The sequence below is a fragment of the Lolium rigidum genome, chromosome 2, assembly GCF_022539505.1.
Source record: "Lolium rigidum isolate FL_2022 chromosome 2, APGP_CSIRO_Lrig_0.1, whole genome shotgun sequence".
NCBI lineage: Eukaryota > Viridiplantae > Streptophyta > Magnoliopsida > Poales > Poaceae > Lolium > Lolium rigidum.
In genome coordinates this window covers 264,873,791-264,889,363 of record NC_061509.1, presented here as the reverse complement: position 1 = coordinate 264,889,363, position 15,573 = coordinate 264,873,791, and the positions used below count along the sequence as shown (strand labels likewise).

The following is a 15,573-nucleotide window of genomic DNA, read 5'->3' as shown; positions in this document are numbered from 1 at the left end:
GCCCGAACTGCCTTTCTGGAACCAAAAACAACAGAAAACAGGAACTGGCACTTCGGCATCTCGTTAATAGGTTAGTTCCGGAAAATGCATCAAAACATCATAAAGTGTGATCAAAACATGTAAGTATTGTCATAAAACAAGCATGGAACATCAGAAATTATGGATACGTTTGAGACGTATCACCTGCGCGCCCGCCTTCTCGTCGAACATGGAAGACGCCGGCTTCTCCTTCGCCTCCCCATGACGACGACACGTTTTGCTGCTGGCCTACCACAATGAGGAGGCCACGGATGACTCAGACGACTTTGTCGCATGCATCTTCCATGACTGGTAGACGGCCATGGCCGAAGGTTGGAAGTTCAACTTCCCACCGACGATGATCGACGAGGAGATCAAGAGGCTCGGTGTCCTCATGTCGGAGGTGGACCGACTGATGCAGCCGCCGTTGCCCCGGTACGCTATCGACATCATGCCGCCAGGCCTCACGGAGCAAGAGGGCGCTGCAGAACTCGGTCCCACACCCGTCGCCGCCTCCACCTCCATCATTCAACCTGTGGGCTGCTCCACCTCGACCTCCACCTCCACCACCGGTGTCTGTTCCGTAGGATGCTAACTGGCCGTGGCAGATTTCGGATTTCGTCGTGCTCGACGACGAGGAGGAGGAGCAGGCTAGGGTAGCAGGCGGTACATACGCCTTTTAATATTTTTTTATTATCTTTTATTCACTATGTAAATTATTTTATGTTGGAAGAACGCAAAATTTTTTTTGCATCGCAATGCAAATGGGCGTGGTCAATTTCGACCATTCCAGTTGACGCAAAGGAACGCGTGTGGCTACTGTTGGAGATGCCTGAGACAAAAGTTTACGCCGAGTCTGATGGGTCCATTAGCAGTGGCATGCCCCGTGCGCCCATAGCATAATATGAAATCACCATTTTCTTAGGTAAAAAATGACTTACTGGTGTGCCCATTGACGGACGCAGCCGGGGGGGGGGGGGGGCGTGGCCCACCCAGAAATTCGCTGGCCCAAACTTGTACCCATGGAAAAAAAGCCCGATTGAGCAAGCCCATCCGGGAGGAGTCGAGCCCCACGGCACGCGCACGCCCGGACCTTCGATTCCCCACTCCACCAGTCTCCACGCGCACGTCCCGAGCCCCGTCCTCCGACCGCAGCCGCCACCCGCCGCCCCAGCCCCGCCGCCGCTGCACCCGCGGCCCGCCCGCAAACAAATGATGATCGTTATAGAAGAGAAGTATATCTTGGCTTTGTTGACCAAGTTATTCAAGAGCTTGACAATCGGTTTGATGAAGTTAACATGGAGTTGCTTATTTGTATGGCGGCTTTGAATCTTGTGAATTCATTTGCTTCTTATGATGCACAAAAGGTAATGAGACTTGCTCAATTCTACCACAATGACATATCAAGCATGGATTTGTTAAGACTTGAACCCCAACTTGAGATCTTTATAGATGACATGAGAAAAAATGATAGATTCAAATGTGTCAATCATCTTGGTGAGCTCTCTATTAAGCTTGTTGAAACAAAGAAGCATGTTGTTTATGATTTAGTTTACATGCTTCTCAAATTGATATTGCTTCTACCGGTGGCGCACTAGTAGGAAAACTATTATAGGTAGAAACAACAACTGTGGCGCACCAAACTATCCATGCGCCACAAAATATTTTTTGTGGCGCACACAGCATCATGCACCACAAAAATTCGTCAACTTCTGTGGCGCACCATCAGCACATGCCACAGAAAGTTCACATTCTGTGGCGCACTAGGGCCAGGGCTCTTATACCAGGGTAGAGCGTTATGCAAGAGGGACATCGAACATCGCCTCAAAGCGCAGGGTGAGAGGAGAACGTGGAATACGAAAGATTTGTACAAGTTGTTCCCGGAGCCCTGCGAGCCTTGACTTAGTGTGTGTGGATCATAAACTCTAAGTACTAGCTATCTTCATCGGTTAGTTTGTATATATCGATGGACGTCGTCTTGTGTGTGGGTCGTAAACTCTAAGTATTATTTTCATCGGTTTATGTATATCGATGGACGTCGTGTTGTGTGTGCGCGTCGCAAACTTATTGTTACCGTGTTCAACTTTACTATATGCTTTGCTCTAATATTTATCAACATATATATATGCATGATGTACTAATATGATATACTAATATGCCTTGTCAATAGAGATGCCGACGTATGTTGTGTACAAGGGTCGGTTTCCAGGTGTCTACGAGGAGTGGCAGGACTGTCTCGAACATGTGCATAAGTTTAGCGGGAACAGCTACAAGGGATACGCGACTAGAGAGGAGGCGGTAGCATAGTGGAGGGCACACATGAGGAAGAAGAAGAAGAATCGGGTGAAGTTCTTGGTCCCCCTCTTACTCACCACCACCGTGGTTGTACTCTACTTTACTTTAGTCTAGGTGGTCGGTGACGATGCATGTGTATGCGACGATGAACATATTTGTACTTGTGTAATAATTTGGATCTAAATGATGTAATAATGAAGATTTGTGTGTATCATGTCATTTATGTGTCATTTGTGAGTATTTCTGTTATTTCTGGAATGTGCTATGTATTTCCTGTATATACTTGTTAATTTCCTGTCAAATACCAGTATATATTGCAGAAATGGAAAAATTTCGAAAATCCAAAAATTAAAAATCTGTGGCGCATGTACTGGTAATGCGCCATAAAAACTTGTTAACATTCTGTTGCGCACAGGCACATATGCGCCACAAAATCTGGCGCAAAATTCTGTGGCGCAGCGCCACAGAATTGTCTCAGATTCTGTGGCGCACCAGCGCACATGCGCCACAAAATTTCAAACTTCTGTGGCGCACCCAGCAGTGCGCCACAGAATTCTGATACTAGTCGCGTGGCAACTGTGGCGATGTGCATATGCGCCACATAAAGTGAAAATCGTGCGCCACAGTTAGCCATTTTTCCACTAGTGGCGACGGCGAATGTGGACCTCACACTGGAAACCTTCAACAAACGCATACCAAAGAAATATATGGTCGTTATTGCTAATGTTTAATGCAAAGAACTAAAAGTTATTTAATATGGTCATCACAAAAGTGATATTTTATTGAGAGAAATATCTACGATGATTAGAAATTAAACCATTTTAAATCCAATCCCATAATACTCCAAGTTTCTATAGACCATAGAAACATATTTTGTAGACAAGTTCAGATGTTGCCACCTTGCTAGTTCCATATACAGTACTACTGTACTTGATTTCATAACTATTTGGGCACAGATGAATGGTCAATTTCCATCGCACAGGACAAGCAGCTCTGCAAGTCAGCAACGGTGGCACCACCCGCTGGAACACGCAAGCTAGCGAACAAGCAGACAGCTGCGTGCCGCACTGCCGCCCGCCTCGTATGACGTATCCTACTTCTTTCTTGAGCAGTTGAGCTAGCAAGTGCCAAGCAAGCGACCGAGAAGATGCCCCCTCCCCCTATGGTGCGTCTCAGGAAAACATCGGCTATCGCCCTCCCGGCCGGCGGCTTGCCGCTGCCGGAACCGGGTCGGAGAGTCCCGTTATCTCCCTTCGACGCCTACTGGGTCACTCTGCCCCCTGTCCGCCGCGTCTTCCTCTACCGCTCTCCGCCCAGCCTACTGCCGTTCACGGACGTCGTCGCCGCCCTCAGGTCCTCCCTTGAGCGGGTGCTCCCGGCCTTCCACCCGTTCGCCGGCGTGCTCACCAGCTCGCCGGACTCACAGGAACTGTCCATCGTACTCCCGGATGGGGAGGGCGCCTGCAGCGTCGCGCTAATCGAGGCCGAGACGGACCTCGAGTTCGACAGGCTCGTCGAGGAGTACGACGAGGAGGCGCTTCGGCAGCTTGCTCCGGACATCCGCCGGGACGAGCTCCCGGCGCCCGTGATGGCGGCGCAGGTTCGCCACGCGAGCAATTACCCGTATTTTCTTAGTATTTCTTTTGGGTCAGCCGCGTTTCTGAAAAGCGAGGCTTCATGCGCAGGTGACGGAGTTCGTCGGAGGCGTGGCGGTGGGGGTGGCAGTGCATCACTCGGCGGCCGATGGGCGCGGCCTGTGGCGGTTCTTGGAGATGTGGTCGGCGGCCGCGGCCGGTGTCATGGAGGGTCAGGTGTGGCCCGTGTTGGTCGGGCCGGAGCCTCTGCATGACCGGAGGCTGGTGCGGTTCGACGGGGACGACGACCTTGCCAGGTTATTCTTGCGGCAACTCGCGCCGGACTTCCCTCGGGTGAGCGTTCCCAGTGTTCTACTAGCCAACTAATTTAGAAACGAAATCGCCATGACAAATTCAGATCCCATTACTACTAACGTCTCTTAGTGGTAAGGTAAGATACCAAGAGCATCTGCAGCGGAGTGCTAAAGTTCGGCGCCCTAAAATCGCCATCTGCATATAGTGCCCGAAGATAAGTTTTCCTCCGCCGGGCGCGTAAAACATAGGCGCGCTAAAGTATAAAAAATCACCCAGCAGTCGTGCTAAACATAATTTTGCAAATAAATAAAAGAGTAGAAAAGATTTATAAATTTAGCATAAAAGTCTAGTGCAGAAAATAAACTAGTGCAGAAAATAAACTAGGAAAGTTAAACATTTTTATTTTCGCGGCCATGATCTAGAAATCCCCATCTTCTTCGGAGGCTGATGACACCGACGCCATGGTCGGGAATTCATCCAGCCAACGATTGTCGTTGTCGCTGATCGTGTAGGGCCCCTCCCTCTGTGAAGCGATGAACACGCCTTCTTCCAGCGGACCTCCATCTTCACCACCTTCTTCGCCTTCATCTTCGCCGCAGGTTTGGCCCTCTTCTGCGCGAAGAAGGCCTCCTCGTCCAAGACGTCCTACAGGAATGATTGGCGCGAGGGTACGACAGTCGCGAAAGTTGCAGGTGGTGGCCGGGCGCCCAAGCCACCACGCAGCAGTGCACTCACGCCAAGCTCCGCAGTGTTGAACGTCCCGAGGACGATGTGCTCACCGATGGCGTGGATCTCCGCATAGAACCTTCCACCCGGGTGAAAGCGCACGCTGGTGAAGCCCGTCTGGTTCGCCCTCGGAGGCATGGCGCGGGCGACGTTGCGAGGCAAAGCACTGGGTGGCGCTGCGAAGCGGTGGGCGTCACGTGGCAAGGAAGGAGAAAAGGGCGCGCTGAAGCGGTGGGGTGGGGTGCAGCACACATGCTCTTCATTTATTAAAAAAAATGAAACAGTGTCTAGGAGGAACTAGACACTTTTTTTGATATAGTAGAAGCGGGACTTGGCGTGACAATTCCGAAATTCTTCCCTGACAGGAATCGAACTCCGGTCGTTAGGATGCGCCACTGCGACCCTAACCACTAGGCTAAGCCCACGTCGTCCATGCTCTTCATTTATAGAGCGCACGCTCAGCGGCGCCCCAAATTTACTGCGCGCGGCACCGTTTCTCCCGCGCGCCAAAGTTTTTGGAGCACCGTGATTTTTCCGCCTCTACTGGAGCAGCCCGCGCGGCCTTCCGTGCGCTAAACTAGCAATTATTTTAGCGTATGCATGCTCTAAGAAGATGTTACATGTGCTCCTTTCAAAAAAATAAAAGATGTTATATGTGCTGGAGCATCACCCGTCGGAGCAGAAAATTACAGCACACGGCCGATTTTAATGTTAAGCTAAAACAAACCCCATTTTGATTGAAGATTGTTCGGCAAATTTGGAAGAATCGAACGCAACGCACCTAAACTTCCCCATTTCCATTATCTTGGTCATTCGAGGGATTATTTGCGAGAGACATCGTGTTCAACTGTTCATAGTTTTGTTTGCACTTTACACCCCTCGCATCGAAACTCCAATATCTGCCCTTCCCGACACATGCACGCATGTACCATTGGGCTTTTCTGGTTTTCTTTTGCATTCATATCATGCAATTTCACCAACGTCGTAGTAGCGCTATATGTAAGCCTAAGTTTAAAATTCAATAAGTACTTAAAGAAAAACAGAGTTTTAGAGAATACTTTACTTTCTAATCGACAATATTTATCGGATCCAAACATCTTAAAATATTTAATACTTTTATATTTTTGGAAGCTGAAGTATTCCCTCGGTACTTGAAAAATAATTTGATGCCAAACGGGACCTAAGGGCAGTCCCAATGCTCCACCGTGTCCTGTATCTAAAACTGCCACCTCAGACTTTTTGCCTATGTGGAACACTAATTTTTTTTTTGAAGTGGTGGAACACTAATTAAGAAGAGAGAGATGATGATCGTATCTTCTTTTCGATACGGCTCTTGTCCGCGCTACCGAGGCCATCAATTAATTCCTCGTCTACTTCCTGCTGTTTTGCTTGTGCACTTCTCGTTCCCCCGCTCCTTGCTCAAATCATCCCCCGTCCATCCTCCCAGCATGTTGAAGCTGATATGCTGGCGCTGTTGTCAACCGCCGCGGCACTCCCCTGCTCCCAGATCCCGTCGTCATGTACGCCAGAAACGACGGACCAGGTGCGGCCCTGGAGCACTTCGTGGTAGGATTTGCCATTGCAGATCGATCTAATCCCCATTGCAAATGAGAACTCTGGTCAGCAGCTACGCCACACAAATTTTCTTGAGGCGATTGGAAGTTGCCGAACGGGACATAGGAGAGGGAGAGGGAACATGCCCTTTTGAGAAAACTAGGGACAAATTGGAACCGATATTAAGAAAATTTTCCATCGTCAACTTGTGTGATGTTTGGATCAGAAAGTTGAGGAAGAAGGGGCATACGTTGCACATGGCGTGGAGGCATTTAACGAAGGGCCCCACCGTAAGATACAACCCACTGTGAGGATCTATATCTAAATGACGTGGACGAAATTATATACGGTAGAACCGTATCTGCATTGCGGGCGCCCTAAGTTTGTTTCCAATGTGAGAGCATACGCACCCGGAAGCCGGATTGAATTTCCGCCTTATGATGGCTTTCCTACATAAAAGAACACCGTACCATTAACTTCTTCCTTGGTTCTTCGCTGGCTAGTTGAGTCTGTCGGCCACCGGCTCCTTTCATCTTGTGCCATCTCGCACGAATCTCCATCACAATTAGTTCACTAAGATGTGATACGTACACGGACATCATCACAGGTGGTGAAGACATATGTGTACTATAAATTGCAAAAGGCGGCCAGACGTCACCATAGACGCTCGTGAGGGTGGACACGAGCCAGCTCGGGCTGGGCTCGGTCCGAGCCTGCTTTTAGCTCGCTCTAAATGGGCTCGGCTCGGGCTGGCTCGTTTGTTCCACGAGCTCAAAAAATAGGCTCGGCTCGAGCTCGACGGAAACTCGGGCTGGCTCGGGCTGGCTCGCGAGCTGGACGCCTATACTCACTGCCATGTGGGCCCCACGGTGGAGGACCATGGGTAGCAGTGGAGGAGACCTTCCGCCTGCACCCGGCCGTCCATGATATCGCACCCGACCGAACGGCAGCAACTTGTAGTCTGGGTTCTTGAGGTCGATCTCGCCGCCGGCAGCCTCCTCGAATCGCTCCGGCGAGTACTCCAGCTGGTCCTCCCAGATCTCCGGGTCCCGACCCATGGCGAAGGTATTGTCGTGTTGATGAAGATGCAGGTCTTGGCTGGGATGTCGTAGCCGCCCAGCGTGCACGCCGCAACGGACTCCCGCGGCACCAGCAGCGGCACGGAGCGATCCATTCATCAAGGAGACCTTCCCCCCCGGAGACGAACGTGCATGACCCTCCTGATCGATCCATTCAACGATACAAGTTTCGTTTTGGGTCAGAAACCACTCAAACCAGGCCCAGATCACGTCCCCTGTTAATTCGAAAAAAAAATCACGAGCTAACGGGCTGCCTCGGGCCGAGCCGGGCGAGCTTTTAGCCCGCTACGGGCCAGAAAATTAGGCTCGACTCGGGCTGCATCTAACGCGGGCCGAGCCCAAAACGAGCCGAGCCAGGAAAAGCTCGGCCCGAACGTCCAGCCTTACTCGTGACGCCTGTCGGCAATGCCCACACACGGTCATACAGTGATTGACAGGATGTGGCTAGCAGCACGACACGAAGACGTGCATGTGCGATCCGTATATAATCCCGCTCATGTACATGGAGCCACTTGAATGTATCTACCAAGGAAGGTCTGATTAGTCTGAAAAGAACATGGGCATCAAAGTAGTATAACATCATCTCTTCATCGAAGCTTCAAGTGAAAGGTTGATTGCTTATGTGTAATTGATGATTAGAGATAGAGATGTTTCAATGAAAGACAAATTTCTCTCTTTAAACATAGAGTCATATATACATACATCTTGTCTGATTTAGATAGTTGTGGGAATTGGGGATTTCCAGTGTACTTGTCTGATAATGAACAGTATCAAATTCGGTAGTACAAACACGCCTCCTGCTTCAGAACACTTCAAAAATTTACCACTTTAAGCTCTGTGGGTTAAGGTTAAATGATACACTACGCGATATGCCAAAAACTGACAACCAACCCCTGCAGGTTGGTCCGAAGCAAGATGCCGCGCGGGAACGCGAGCGCCATCTCAGCCGGCGGACTTTCACGTTCGCCGCGTCTGCCGTTCAGCGCCTCAAGCAGCGTCTGGCCGCCGCCGTGAACACGTGCATGCCACCGTCAACATTCGCGGCGATGGCGGCGCATGGGTGGGTGTCCATCGCGCGGGCCAGGGGCTTCACCGACGACGCCCTGGTTTTCGCCGTCTTTCTCGCCGACTGTCGGGCCCATATGTCGCCGCCGGTGCCGGGCGCGTACGTCGGCAACTGCCTCGCGCTCTGCACGGCCTCTCTCAGCGGGTCGCAGCTCGCGGGACCGGATGGGCCGCCCATGGCGCTCCTGGCCATACAGGAGGCCGTCGCGGAGGTGAAGCGTGACCCGCTCGGCGACCGCGTCCGGTGGTGCACCAAGTTCGCTGCCATCCCGCCGGGCCGCGCGGTCATTTTGGCGGGGTCGCCGTGGTTCCCCGCGTACGGAGTGGACTTTGGGTTCGGGAGGCCGGCGAGGGTGGAGCTGGCTTCCATGAACCACGACGGTGAGATGGTGCTCGTCGCCGGGAGGGAGCGCGGCTCGGTGCAGGCGTCGGTGGCCATTGCTGCGGACAAGATGACGGTCTTTCGTGGTATGTTTGAATTGGAGTGTGACCGTGCGTCGGCCATGCCAGTGTCTTAATCGGGGTACTAGTTCGTAGTGGCGGAGCCAGAGATATAAAGCTGGGATGTCAAGTATATTAAATCTCTAAATCTTGTATTTTTTCCTAAATTTATGCATTCTTTTTGTGTGTGCTCTTTAAGGTTTTGCTCAAAACCTGTGTAGTCAATTGACTACACAGACTTAACGTGGCTCCGCATAGTTCGTATGTAAAGCTGTAGCTCGATCATGTACATTTCAGTGTTCCACATCAGCGGTGGCTTTCAATAAAAGGATTTATTGGTTTTTGCTGCTATGTTGGTTCAATTTTATGAGCTTAATACCCAGCAGCGTTAGGCTAAATGAGTTTCTTATTTGCATCTTCATTCATATAGTATTTTGCAAATATTAGCTTTAGAATTTTCAGTAAGATAATGCGTCAGTCAGCACAATGCAGAAATTTTCTATCCAATATAACATACACGTGATATGCTACAACATTCTGTAGCCTAGGAAAGAAATTTGCCAGCTGAACAAATTCACACTCGATAATGGAGTGTCGAGAACGCTTAATAATCACTTTATGTGTGTTATTTGTTCTCTCACATGAATTGGCGCTGGTCTAGCGGCCTAGCGAGTGACACTCGACTTTTCTTCCTTGCATGCTACGTCGACTTCGCTATTCACTAAGAGCATCTTCAACATAGCTCCCAAAATAGCTGCGCATCAGAACATCGGTACAGTACCCGATTTGCGATTTTTGCGCTCGGGAGGGGATTGCTTCAACGGGCGCCCAAAAGTATTGCGCGCGGAAAGGAGCGCTTCACTAGATGCGATAAAATACAGCACCAGAAGCACTATTCGTATACAACCATCGATAAACAAGATCAAACAGACCAATTAAAATATATTAAAAAGCAAATATAGTACAAATATGTGAACTAGAGGAAGAAACTAAAATACGATAAACTAATCTAATAGTTTGATGCCTGGAGCCCGACGATGTGGTGGACGAAAAGAGATCCGCCCACCGGAAATCATTAAATATAGATCAAACGGACAACTTAAAATAGATTAAAAAGCGAATATATTACAAATATGTTAACTAGAGGAAGAAACTAAAATACGATGAACTAATCTAGTAGTTCGATGTCTGGAGCCCGACAAACTGGATGTGGTGGACGAAAAGAGATCTGCACACCGGGGATCATTATCATCGATGGTGGTCGGGCCTTCCATCTGCACCAGGATGAAGGCCTTGCCCGCTCGCTTCGATACCTTCGCCGTGTTGCGCTCCGCCCACTGCTGCGCGAAGAACTCGTTTTTTTGCGGACATCTTTGGAAAATTCTCGCGCCACGCTGCCATGGCGCGCTTGTCCGCCTTGGTGATGGCGAGCCAGCGTTGGCTATGGCGCTGCCTCTACTCATCGGTGACAAGGCGCGGTGGGGGCACCAACGCCTACACTTGGGAGGCGGAGTTCACGTCATGGAAATTCAAATCGCGGCGTGGAAGACTAAGCCGACACGCCACTGTGTCGTAGGCGCACGCGGTCTTGAAGGTGTCTAGCTTGATGTGCTCGCCGGCGCAAAAATATCTGCGTAGAAGTTCCCCGCTGGCCGGATGATAAGGGGTTGCCCGATCTTCTCAGTAAGCGACGGTGGTGGTGATGAACACGGGATGAACACAGCGGAGATACACGATGATGAAGTGTATGATAACTTATATGATGCCGACGAAGTCTCTCGATCAATCCCTGTCGCCAATGCAACAGCTCTCAACCCTGCAAGATATTCGCAACTCCACACACTTGCGCATGTAGCCGCCGACCACGAAGCGGTAAGTTGCAACCGTCTAATTCCCAATGGAACAACAGATCACACAAGACTTTCAGTAGCAAACACCAAATCGATGCGGATCGGTGTATAGATTCAATAGAGTTGCAAAGCAATCAACTATGAACTAGGGTTTATCTTAAACGTGGTCTAAACCTAATTTGGGGGCGTCCTGGGCACTTATATAGGGGTTCAGAACGATCAGGTGATACGTCCAAAACGTATCTACTTTCCCGAATACTTTTGCTATTGTTTTGCCTCTAATTTGTGTATTTTGGATGCAACTAACACGGACTAACGCTGTTTTCAGCAGAACTGTTCTGGTGTCTCGTTTTTGTGCGTAAATCCAACTTTCAGGAAAACCTCGGAATTTATACGAAGGCCCTATTTTCCCAGAAGACTCACGGAGCCAGAAGGGCAAGTCAGGTGGAGGCCCGAGGGCCCCACACCATAGGGCGGCGCGGCCCAGGAGGGGGGCGCGCGGCCCTAATGTGTGGCGGCCTCAGCTGGCCCCCGACGCCCTCCTTCGGACTACTTATCGCCCTCGACCTAAAAACGCACGGGGAGAAGTCGAAGTCGCCAGAAACCCTCCAGAGAGCCGCCACATCGCAAAAATCCGTCTCGGGAGCCAGAAGTCTCCGTTCTGGCACTCCGCCGGGACGGGGAATTGGAGGAGATCTTCACCGCCATCACCACCAACGCCTCTCCATCGACCAGCCATGTTTCCCCCATCCATGTGTGAGTAATTCCCCCGCTGTAGGCTGAAGGGGATGGTAGGGATTGGATGAGATTGATCATGTAATAGTCACAAAATTGTTAGGGCATGGTGCCTAGTATCTGTAGATGTTACTTTTATGATATTGTTGCAACTTGTTATGCTTAATGCTTGTCACTAGGGCCCGAGTGCCATGATCTCAGATCTGAACATGTTATTGTTTCATCATGATATTCATTGTTTATGGTCTTACTTGCAAGTTGTATACACACGTTGCTGTCCGGAACCAATGGCCCCGAAGTGACAGAAATCGGGACAACCGGAGGGGATGGTAGTGATGTGAGGATCACATGTGTTCACGGAGTGTTAATGCTTTGCTCCGGTACTCTATTAAAAGGAGTACCTTAATTTCCAGTAGTTTCCCTAGAGGCCCTGCTGCCACCGGCTGGTAGGACAAAAGATGTTGTGCAAGTTTCTCATTGCGAGCACGTACGACTATATATGGAACACATGCCTATTGATTGATTAGTACTTGGATACCGCTTTATTATTACCTGCAAATGCCCTACCATGATTGTTACATGAATTCTCTCATCCATGCAACGCCCGTTCATCCGTCCCCGTGCCTACAGTATTTTAATCCTGCTATTTACTATAATCACTACTGCTGTCTTTATTTCACTGCTGCTGTTATTTCACTACTCCTACTGCTATAAAACTGTTGCTACTGATAAACTCTTGCGAGCAAGTCTCGTTTCCAGGTGCAGCTGAATTGACAACTCCGCTGTTAAGGCTTACAAGTATTCTTTGTCTCCCCTTGTGTCGAATTAATAAATTGGGTAATACTTCCCTCGAAGACTGTTGCGATCCCCTATACTTGTGGGTCATCAAGACTATTTTCTGGCGCCGTTGCCGGGGAGCATAGCTTTATTTGGAAGTTCACTTGGATTGTATTGTTCGCTGCAAATTTTCCATCATGGGTAAACCTCGCGATACTAAAGTCGCCATATTACCATCCACTACAAGAAAAGGTACAACTCTGAGTACCTCTGCTGCTCTTGATTCACCATCTGTGATAAGTCAACTTGTTTCACCACCACAAACTTCACGTGTTGGTACTTCTGCTGAATCTGAAAATTCCTCTGATAATTTTGATGATGCTTCTACTGTGCTTGATAATGCCGGTTCATTAGGTCCTTTTCTAGATGCTACAATTGCTAGGTCTAGACAAATTGAAATTATCGAAACTCCTAATGAAAATACTGTTACACCTGTTAATTCACCTGAGATTGATGATCTTGATGAAGATTATGTAGAACTTGATGATGATTTTATTGATAAATGCAATGCTACTACTAGTACAAGTAATCTTAAAAAGCTTATTGCACAACATGCTGTTAGATATAAACCGTCTCCTGATCCTAAATTTGCCACATCTCCTATAAACATTAAGGATAAAGATTATGATTTTTCTCTTGATTTATCTCATATATCTATTGTTGAGAAAACACCCTTTTGTGGTACTGAAAAAGAGAGTGATGTAGAACATATGAATGAGCTTTCTACTTTAAGTAGCTTGTTTTCTGATGATGTTAAGATGCGTACTTATTTTGTTGCTAAGATTTTCCCATTCTCATTAAAGGATGATGCTAAGATTTGGTATAATAATTTGCCTCCTGATTCTATTAATAGTCCAAGTTGTTTGCTTGATGTTTTCTTTCGAAAATACTTTCCCGCTAGTGCTCAACATATGGCTCTGCAGAGAATTTATAGCTTCGATCAAGAAGATGGAGAGAAATTGCCTGAAGCTTGGGCAAGATTTTGCTCTCTTATTAGAGCGCGGCCTGGACATGATTTGGAAAAGCATGATTTACTTGATATATTTTATAGTGGACTAACCATTGAGTCTAGGGCATACCTGGATAGTTGTGCTGATTGTGTTTTCAGGAAAAGAACTCCGGACGAAGCTGAAGAATTATTGGCTAAGATAAGCAAGAATCATGATGATTGGTCTACACCTGAACCAACCCCGTCACCTATATTGAAGAAGAGGGGTATGATTGAATTAAATGATGAAGATATGAGGGAAGCCAAGAAATCTCTTATGGAGAAAGGTATTAAATCTGAAGATGTGAAGAATTTACCTCCTATAGAAGACCTTGTTATCACCGGAATTTGACCAAGCCAGAGGTGGGCCGCGATCAAGATGGGCTTGAAGATATACATATAGAAGAGATATGTGAATCGGCCTTGTTAATCAAGTTTGGGCTAGTTATCCCGTGTATCTTTATAGTAGGTTATGTAGAAGTTAGAATTTATCTCGTGCACGGTTGGGTGCACGCCCACGTTAGAAAGTCCCCTGGACTATAAATATGTATCTAGGGTTTATGGAATAAACAACAACCAACGTTCACCACAAACCAATCTCGGCGCATCGCCAACCCCTTCGTCTCGAGGGTTTCTCCGGTAAGAACCATGCTGCCTAGATCGCATCTTGCGATCTAGGCAAGCACGAGCCTGCCCACGTTGTTCATGCGTTGCTCGTGCTGAAGCCTTTTTGATGGCGAGCAACGTAGTTATCATAGATGTGTTAGGGTTAGCATTGTTCTTAGTATCATATGTCTGTCGTAGTGCAACCCTTGCGCATCTAGCCGTCCTTGTACCTCATCATGGGTGCAGGGGCGGCACCCCGCTTGATCGTTATTTAGTAGATCTGATCCGTTACGGTTGCTCCTTGATTCATCAAGGATTAGTTTAACATCTGCAATAGTTAGGCCCTACAAAGGGTTGGAGGATCCAGCGGCGCGTAGGGTGTAGTTTGCTGGCCCTAGACAGGATGTTCCGAGGATCAATGATACGTCTCCAACGTATCGATAATTTCTTATGTTCCATGCCACATTATTGATGATATCTACATGTTTTATGCACACTTTATGTCATATTCGTGCATTTTCTGGAACTAACCTATTAACAAGATGCCGAAGTGCCGCTTCCGTTTTTTGCTGTTTTTGGTTTCGAAATCCTAGTAACGAAATATTCTCGGAATTGGACGAAATCAACGCCCAGGTTCCTATTTTGCCCGGAAGCATCCAGAACACCCGAGAGCCACCAGAGGAGGGGCCTGGTGGGCCCAGATGACAGGGTGGCGCGGCTAGGGCTGGGCCCGCGCCACCCTATGGTGTCACCGCCTCTTCGACCCTCTGACGCCGCCTCTTCGCCTATAAAAAGGTCCCAGACCTAAAAACCCTTACAGAGGAAGCCACGATACGCGAAACCTTCCAGAGCCGCCGCCATCGCGAAGCCAAGATCTGGGGGACAGGAGTCTCTGTTCCGGCACCCTGCCGGAGCGGGGAAGTGCCCCCGGAAGGCTTCTCCATCGACACCGCTGCCATCTCCACCGCCATCTTCATCAACGCTGCTGCTCCCATGAGGAGGGAGTAGTTCTCCATCGAGGCTCGGGGCTGTACCGGTAGCTATGTGGTTAATCTCTCTCCTATGTACCTCAATACAATGATCTCATGAGCTGCTTTACATGATTGAGATTCATATGAGTTTTGTATCACTACTATCTATGTGCTACTCTAGCAAAGTTATTAAAGTAGTTCTATTCCTCCCGCACGTGTGTAAAGGTGACGAGTGTGTGCACCGTGTTAGTACTTGGTTTATGCTATGATCATGATCTCTTGTAGATTGCGAAGTTAACTATTGCTATGATAATATTGATGTGATCTATTCCTCCTACATATGCATGAAGGTGACGAGTGTGCATGCTATGCTAGTACTTGGTTTAGTCTTTTGATCTATCTTACACTATAAGGTTACTTAAACATGAGCATTATTGTGGAGCTTGTTAACTCCGGCATTGAGGATTCGTGTAATCCTACGCAATGTGTTCATCATCCAACAAAAGTGTAGAGTATGCA

At 48.5% G+C, this 15,573-nt stretch overlaps 1 protein-coding gene across 1 annotated transcript; it reads left to right on the top strand.

Moving 5' to 3' along the window:
- Positions 1-3,460: 3,460 nt before the first annotated feature.
- LOC124690872 (anthocyanin 5-aromatic acyltransferase-like) lies at positions 3,461-9,144 on the top strand. Its single transcript, XM_047224200.1, has 2 exons — positions 3,461-3,913; positions 8,461-9,144. Exons 1-2 carry the CDS (start codon positions 3,461-3,463, stop codon positions 9,142-9,144), a joined length of 1,137 nt encoding a protein of 378 aa, XP_047080156.1.
- The last annotated feature ends 6,429 nt before the right edge of the window (positions 9,145-15,573 follow it).